This window comes from Acanthisitta chloris, unplaced genomic scaffold (assembly GCF_000695815.1).
Source record: "Acanthisitta chloris isolate BGI_N310 unplaced genomic scaffold, ASM69581v1 scaffold29469, whole genome shotgun sequence".
NCBI classification, from domain to species: domain Eukaryota; kingdom Metazoa; phylum Chordata; class Aves; order Passeriformes; family Acanthisittidae; genus Acanthisitta; species Acanthisitta chloris.
Genome location: NW_008690215.1, coordinates 1 through 8,734, shown reverse-complemented (window position 1 = coordinate 8,734; position 8,734 = coordinate 1). Strand labels below are relative to the sequence as shown.

The following is an 8,734-nucleotide window of genomic DNA, read 5'->3' as shown; positions in this document are numbered from 1 at the left end:
TTCCCTTTCAGGAAATTGTTCAGTTGTCCAACTACCTGAAGGTAGGTACCAGTGTTCAGTACCCACTGGGAAAATTGATTTTCATCAAGAACAATCCTTTTAAAATGAGTATCATTAATAAATGAAGGGGTGTTATATGCTCAATTTGCATCTGGCCATAAAAACCTACAGATCAAGCACTCAAAGACCTGAAGTCACTTGAGTGGGGGAAGCCTTACCCTGGGCTGGAGGAGTTGCTGGACCAATTTGGGGTCCCATCTCAGTTTGGGGATCTCCCTGACTGTCTCTCCCTTCCCCCCAGGAAGCTTTGCACCGAGAGCTGCTGCTCAAGCAGAAGATGGTGATTTTGCAGGAACTTTTCTCCACATTGCTGCAAGCATCAGAGAAATCCTGGCAGGTACTAGAAAGCTGCAGAACTGCTCATCTACCCTTTACCTTGCTGTCACCTCTGTGCTTAGGGAGGTGGGACACAAGCTCAGAAATCAGAGGGTCACTTGGCCTCAATTTTCCCCTTTTGTGCCCCAAAAAGACTAGTACAAAGTGTCCTTTGCTTTCAGATCAACAGCAAGTCTAAAAATCCTTCTATAAGGTTTTGGGGGTTTTATACTTGCCTTAATAAAAGCAAGTATCAGTGTGCAAGTGGGGAAAAAATTGGAATAAACCCAATCATCTCCCACCAAGTTTTTTTTCCTCATTTGAAACTTGTTTTGACATTTTGAACCCTGTTTTTTTTTGCCAAAATTTTAAATGCATCCAAGTGCTGCCAACCTTGTGTTGGATGGGGGAAAAAGACAGACTGTTCCTTAATCTGGGAACACAACAGGGATATCCTTTCCAACACACCACAGCTCCTGTTCCTTTCAGGGATGTATTTATGGGCCAGAAGGACCCAACATTAAGGCAGTTGGTGCTGAATCATTCCCCTGCATCAAACTATCTCCCCACAGCTCAAAGAAAATCATCTGGGCAGCACCAAACCAGGATATTTATTTTTTTTTTTGCTATCAAGACACAACATTAAGAAGCATTTTATATAGCAGATGAAGCTTTTCTCTAGGATTCTGAAATCAAATTTGCATTTACAGTTCATTGTGCCATTGGAAAAAAAAAGTTTGAAAGTTCTGTTGGGGCAGAAAAGCAAAGTGATTGGGTGAGATGATGTAAAAACTAGTGTCAGATGTTAGTGGTTAGGAGCTTCCGCCTTCACTGGCTTCCTCAAATATAATATGAGCAGGAAAAAACACCCTGACACTCTGCAGGAAGTTGCCATGAAACCTCAGATTAGAACCAGGTAGGTGCTTTTTGCTGCCTCTGAACTGAGGCTTTGCTGCTGCCTCTTGCATTCAGCCTTTCCTCAGCCTAAAAATGAACTCAGTGCTGAAACTGTGAACAGGGGGAACACAAAGGCAGATGATGCTGCTGCTGCTTAGAGGGAACCCCCAGGAGCCACATGGAGAGAGGCAGGTGGGGCTGAGGGATTTTCTCCAGGAGGTATCCAAGGGGAGGGATGGACAGGTCCTACACCCTACTGCTGTGCAAACTGATGGTTGGGTACCAGTTTCCAGGCCCAGGTGTGATGCCAAATGCTGGTTGCAGTACCCTTTTAATCCTTCCTAATATTTTGGGTGTCAAACAAATGCTGTTGCTTGCACATGAATGAATTGTATGGCAGCAACTCTTTCAACAGCCAAAGAGTCATTTTTGAGGTGCTGCTTGTATTTGGGAGGGTTTTTCTATCTTGATGGAGCTTCTGCAGGAGGATGGGGGTGACAAACTGAAGGGATAGAGCATTTAGTTCCTTCCCTCTCCCACAATTTCTAGGTTAGAGAGACCTTCCTACCCCAGGGCTGTGCCTTCAATCCCCCATCTGTTGTAAAACTTGCTTAGCTGAGTTAAAAACATTGCCAGATGAAGGATGCTAAGTCTCAGTGATGATTATAGAGTAATTAATGTTAAACTCCTCTTCTTTAAAAAGAAAATTGCTACTTTAGCATGGTTTTTTTTCTCCTTTCCTGAGCTCTGAAACAGAGCCTGAATTTTGCAAATACCTCACAGCTCTGCAGAGTTTAGTTCTTTGTACCAACAACTAAACTGGGAGAATTTCAGCTTTTGGAGCTATAAACAGATTTCTGTGCAGATTTAAGCAGTGCTAAAAGAATGTGGCTTGGCTTGGGTCTAACAGCTGTGCCTGTAACTTCAAGGAGCTGCTGTTCAGAGGGTTGACTTCAAGCAGCAGGAAGCAGAGAGGATGCTGATGTTCTTGGTCTCAGGGGTGGAAAAACAGCCTACGTGAACTCTTGGGCAGAAATTTTATCTACATTTGCATGCAGTCTGGTTTCATAAAGCCTCAGCAGCCTGACTAACACCGAGAGAACAATGAGGAAAATGAATCATCACTCTTGCCCTCTATCCCCCTGCCCAACTGCTCCATGTTGCAATACACACCCAACCTATTTTCCAAGGAAACCAGCAGCACAAGATGCTCACACCAGCTGGAGCTTTAGGCAGGGAGGAAGCACAACCCAAGGAATTGAGTTGTACATGGGGACAGGTGGCAGCTTTGCTTCTTCCAGACCCATCCAGCCCAACTCCAACTCCCCTCACTCTTAACTTGTCATTTCATTACAAACATCTGCACTCAGTAACCAGGGGAACTGCCTCAGGAGAGCTTTTCAATCCATTCAAGTTTCACTTCCCCATACCTCATTTATTCTGAGAAGATGAAGGTTTATTTGAACCCTCAGTACTCGAGAGACTTTGACCCAGTTCAGCCACAATATTAGACACAAAAGCAGAAAGCAAATCAAAACACAAGCTAACAAAACATTGGGGGCATATTGTGTAGTTCCTGATTTCACATGTCAGCTCAACTGTTTGGGTTTTTTTTCCCCCCCCCAGGGTCAGCTAAATGAAGATAAATTGAAGTGCAAACTAAGAGCCCTTGAAAATCAGCTGCAGGCTTGCACCCAGGTAATGTCTGAGTCACTGAGAAACACATATGGGTGAAGAAAGGCAGGAAAACAAAATACCAAACCATGGAATTGGGTTGGGTCTCAGTTTCTCAATCAGTCTGATTAGATAGAGATCCAAAAAGGAGTTTTCCTCTTTGCTGAAGCAATGCTTCACAGCAAAACCACAGTAGCATCTACACACTCTGGGTTTGCTAATATTCAGGTTTTGCAAGGTTAGGAATCTGCTAGGTGAGACCCTACAAGTACTTTATTTCTTCCTTTAAAGAGTTACTCAAAGGAGTGTGTGAAGAAGATCCTGATAGAGATGGAGGACCAGAAACAAACCTATGAGCAGAAGGCAAAAGAGGCTCTCCAGAAGATGCTGGAGGACAAACTCCAAGCAGAGCAGCAGCTGCAAAACTCTCAGGTGAGCAACATATTTTACATCTGGCTTGGCTTTAATCTGCTCCTACTGTGACAAAGAAATCCCATATTTCAGGGCAAGGTGACAAATCTTACCCTTAGCAACAAAGATGCAAAACTGTGATGTATTAGCTATTGAGTAAAGCCCAAAGCAGCTTAATGCAACCTGTGCTCATTGCATGAGCTGCACATCAGGTTATTCAAACAGCTCACAGATGGGGAAAACATACAGCTGTTTGGCAGTTTAAAGTGCAATCCCTTCTCCTTCACCATCCCTTTGTCCCATTCCCTGCTCTACACACTCAGGGAGCAACAGGCCACACACAGACATCCAGGGCACGAGGTCCCTGGAGAGTTACACTCAGGGAGCAACAGGCCACACACACAGACATCCAGGGCACAAAGTCTCTGGAGAGTCTTTTTCTGGAGTTTCTCATTTATATGAAAATAGATTTTTTTTTTTCCCCCCCAGGGGCAGCAATTGTCTTTGACCCATGGGTCATGTTTTTCTGGTATTTGCAGAAAAACAAGTCAATCTTATCCCAAGTACTACCAGGCTTCTCAATCCTGCTGGCAGCACCAGAACTCCTGTTCCACTCTCTGCCCACGTTCACTGTGTCCATCAGATGGCATCAGCCCCACACTGGTTGTTGAATTCCCTGGTGCTGGAGGAGCCAGAGCTGCCCCAGCACAGTCCAGCTGATGTTATCCAGGGCAGACTGGAATGATCCCACCAGCCTGTGGGTCCCAACTCACCCATGGGTTCTTGCTCTCTTCCCCTAGAGGACCCTGGCAGCCACAAGAGAGGACCTTGCCTTCTGGAAAGAGCATGACACCATGCTCAAAGCTGAATTAACCAAAATTACCACAGCACACACAGAGCTTGAAAACAACTTCCACATCTTACAAAGTGAGCTACAGGTATGTTGGTTCCCTGCAGGAACAGCCTCCATGGGAGTTTGTGTTTTCACTGATGCTGACTTCATGAGCTATAATTACATCCCTTTTAATCTGTAACCCATGGGTCTAAAAACAAGGAGTGTCTAAAACATACTGAAATGTGAACTGACAGAGGAGACATTTAGATATTAGGAAGGAATTCTTTCCTGGGAGGGCTCAGTGGCACAGGTTGCCTAGAGAAGCTGTAGCTTCTCCATCCCTGGGAGTGTTCCAGGTCAGGTTGGATAGGACTTGGAGCAATCTGGGCTAGTGGAAGGCATCCCTGCCCATGGCAGGGGGTGGAATGAGAGGAGTTTAAGGTCCCCTCAACCCAAACCAGCCTGGGATTCCATGATTCAATGCTTTAGTGCAGTTCCTTGTTTGGATGTGCATCTCTGACTTCATGAGCTATAATTACATCCCTTTTAATCTGTAACCCATGGGTCTAAAATAAAGGAGTGTCTAAAACATACTGAAATGTGAACTGACAGAGGAGACATTTAGATATTAGGAAGGAATTCTTTCCTGGGAGGGCTCAGTGGCACAGGTTGCCTAGAGAAGCTGTAGCTTCTCCATCCCTGGGAGTGTTCCAGCTCAGGTTGGATGGGGCTTGGAGCAACCTGTGCTGGTGAGAGGTGTCCCTGCCTGACAGGGAGGGAATGAGAAGAGCTTTGAGGTCCCTCCCCAGCAATGTGACTCTGTGATTCTCTCCTGGCCCCAGAGAGCAGATGCTCAGAAGGAGCAGCTGCAGCAGGCACTGCAGAGCCTGCAGAGCGAGCACAGCGCGCTGCGCCACAGAGCCAGTGTCCTGCGGCAGGACAACGACCTCAAGGCTGAGCACATCAGCACCATCGAAGGTATCCTGTGCAGGGAGCCATGGGGAGGGGGTGTCTGTCCTCCAAATGAATGGCAGATATAAGGAAAACACTCTTAAAACCATGGTCCTTCAAGCCAAGTACACACACGTACGCAAAAGACTCCAAGTGCTGCACAGCTCAGCTTGCCACAAAAGCTCCTGATTTCCAAAGGCTCCTAAAGTCATTTCCAACTAAAGACTTCAGAGAAGTGACTTTACTAGAGGAAAGGATGGACTGAGAGACCTGATGAGGAGGATTTTGCATCCTTGCCAGGCCCAAACACAGCAGTGCCTGGTAAGGATGCAAAGTCAGCTCAGATGTCAAGGCAGCACCTGTGAGTGAGGTGATGGGTTTTATCAGCCTCTAAATATGAGCTAATAGTGTCCTAAAGTACCAATTCAGATAGAGACAAGGCAGCTCACACATGCTTCCCATGGCTGCTTTAAAACCCAATTAAGGAAGAGCAAATGGGTGGCAGTTCTAATTTCATCACAGGTCTCGCCTGAACAGTTTTAAAATAACCCATAAATTAGTAGAATGTAAGGCAGACTGGAAAAAGCTGCCAAAACTGAAAGGGCAATTAACAGCTAAAAATCACAGAGCTCTGCAGAGGAAGAAGCTCAGTGCAGCCAACAATATCTGCTGCACTTTACACATGTGGAGAATAGCAAAGTCACCATCCTTGCATGAACATACAGAGATTTACCCCAACCTTGATTTTCTTCTCTCACTATTGCAGATAAACTACAAAAAGAACAAAAGCAGAAGGTAAAACTGGAGGAAATAATCAGCCATTTACACAGTAAGTAACACAAAGATGCACAGAATAAGAGACCTGGGTAAGTGTTGTGTATAATAATGTGGCTGTTTGTGTTCCCAGACCTGATCCAGAACCAGAACAACCAACAGAAGAGTCAGGAGGGAACAGAGCAAAGGAAAGGTCAGCAAACTTGGTAACCCCCACCTAGCACTCACTGGACTCAGGAACCTTAGCCCTGACTCTAGGGGAAGTCTACACTGGTTTAGAATAAAGAATTATTTTAGAGCTGCACAAAACGAGTTCTTATATTTTTGCTAGTTAACATTAAAACCTAAATGTATTTATGATGGCAAACACTTGAAAAAATAAATGCATTTCATTGCAAATTCTACTTCAGTGGCTATATCAGTTTTTTCCCCCCAAACAAAACACATTCCAGTTTATAATTGCAATTAGAGCTGTATTTGAAAAAAAACCCACAATGCAATAAAAGGCATTTTAACTCTCCCTCCCCTCCATTTCTAGCAAATACTTAGAACATTGCTCTAAAGGTGATTTGGCAGTAGCTCCAACAGGGGCAGATCTGTGATAACAAACACCTCCTGTGTCTTCTGCTATGTGCATAGCACACAAGTGTTATCCCTAAACTGCTGAGTAAACAAGACCTAAAGCAAACTAAGAGCCTGGACCTGTTTCTCACCAGAAGCCTGACTGTTTTCTAGACCAGGTTCTCACCATGCAGACTCCACCTCTCACTCCTGCCAAGAAGAAACAAAACGCTCTGTTAGAGCACCCTGAGAAGGAGGGAGAAGAAAATCTGAAGGTTGAGGTGCAGAAAAGGACATCCCAGCTCACAGCAAAGGAGAACGAGGTGAGGAAGTCACTGAATCAACACAACACACTTCAGCTCCTGGAAGTAACCTAAGCTTGATGTCTTGTAAGGATTAGCTCTGCTGAGTTTTTGCTCTGATACCAACCTTACCTAAACTCCTAATGAAGCACCTACATGCAAGAACAGGGCACCATCAGCCCAGGACCCAGAACTATAGCAGCAGAGTCCTCTCCATACAAACCCATTTCTGTTGGCTCAAAGAGTCTCAGCAGCCTCACAAGAAAAAGCCAAAGTCACACTTGAAACACTGAAACCTTGAGCACAAAGGAAGGAGAGGAGGAAAAGAAAAGGCTTGTAAATATGAGGGTCTGCTAACAAAAGCAATACCCTTACAACTAGGCTGCAAAAAGAAATTCAAAGTTTTCCAGCCCGTTACACATTCTTTCCCATGAAATAGTACATGGAACAGTTCTCACAGCAGCACTCAGACAGTAAGGATTCATTAAAAAACAGCTATAAAATGATTTATAACTTACTGTAGCAGAGCTCAGAGCCATACAGAAGAGCTTGTTGCACTCGCTCACACTGGTGAGTTCACCATAGAGCCATACAGAAGAGCTTGTTGCACTTACCCACACTGGTGAGTTCACCTCCACCATGAGGCATCACCCAACAACACCTGGGGATGTGCTTTATATAGCACAATCACAGCAAGAGGGAATAGCCTGGGAGGACACAACACACAGCTGTTCCCACTATGAATCCTTCAGCCTTTGGGCTCAGGCAGCTCCTTCCACAGCTGCTCCCAATCCACTGCTCATTGGGATGGTTTTGTGGGTCTTGTGCCATGTGGTCACTCAGGTCAAAGGGCCTTCCTTGGGGTTTGGGCTTGTGCAGCACAACCAAGGTGCCTGTCCCATGTCTCAGAGGGTTTAAAGGAGTGTGGAATTGCTGTGACAGCAATTTCAGAGTGAGAGGCAAACCTTGACAGGAGTTTGCATTCTACATCTTCTTCCTGTCCCGCACACTTCGGTGCTCACAAAAATCACTCTGGCTCCTTTTTCCCGTGCGATGTGAAGGTTGGCAGCAAAGCCAAGCAGGTTGTGGGGTGGTGACAGGGTGGGCATTGCCTCCAGCAGCACATTCCCAGTAACCCTGAGATCTGCTCTGTTCCCTACAGGTATGTGTGGACACAGAGGTGGCAGAAGTGTCCCGTGCTGGCAGTGCCCGCGCGCGGGTGAAACGCTGCAGCCGCTGCAGGAGGAGCTCTGCCAGCCTGGGGGGGTACAGAAGGGAGGGGATCCCTCCTGCTAACAGCTCCTTGCTGTGCTTTCAGTGCTCAGAGCTGCGCTCAGAGCTGGAGGCCCTGAGTGAGGAGTATCGTTCCTGCCTGACCAGGCTGCGCCAGTGCCGCGACGAGCTCAACCGCTTCCACGGAAAACAGGCCAAGGTGGGACAGCCTCACCCCAACTCCCAGGGGGAAAACTCTCCCTCTTTTTCATGCAGTGCAGAAAGAATAATTATATGTTCTCTAGGGATGAGATGAGAAGTTTCTCCTCCCCAGCAATTTCCTAGGAATTCTTGCTTCTCCTTGCACAGACAGCACAGTCACTGGATCCCTCTCGTAGGAGTTCCTCTCCCCAATTCCCAGTGCTGCACATCAGCCTGGGAAAAATTCACCCCCTTTCTTGCTCAGGGAAGAAAGATTAAGGATATGTTTCCTGCGACGAGATGAGAAGTTTCTCCTCCCCAGCAATTTCCTAGGAATTCTTGCTTCTCCTTGCACAGACAGCACAGTCACTGGATCATTCTCATAGGAGTTCCTCACCCCAACTCCCAGTGCTGCACATCAGCCTGGGAAAAATTCACCCCCTTTCTTGCTCAGTGAAGAAAGATTAAGGATATGTTTCCTGGGGATGAGATGAGAAGTTTCTCCTCCCCATCTATTTCCTAGGAATTCTTGCTTCTCCTT

General features: G+C 46.1%; 1 protein-coding gene across 1 annotated transcript; it reads left to right on the top strand.

Moving 5' to 3' along the window:
• Positions 1 to 337: 337 nt before the first annotated feature.
• Positions 338 to 8,212, top strand: TRAF3IP3 (TRAF3 interacting protein 3; the record flags this gene model as incomplete). Its single annotated transcript, XM_009081744.1, has 9 exons — positions 338 to 397; positions 2,899 to 2,970; positions 3,238 to 3,378; positions 4,158 to 4,295; positions 5,035 to 5,170; positions 5,910 to 5,972; positions 6,051 to 6,110; positions 6,653 to 6,801; positions 7,943 to 8,212. Coding segments are annotated over exons 1-9 (1,089 nt in total), but the record flags the coding sequence as incomplete, so codon positions are not given.
• Between the last annotated feature and the right edge of the window lie 522 nt (positions 8,213 to 8,734).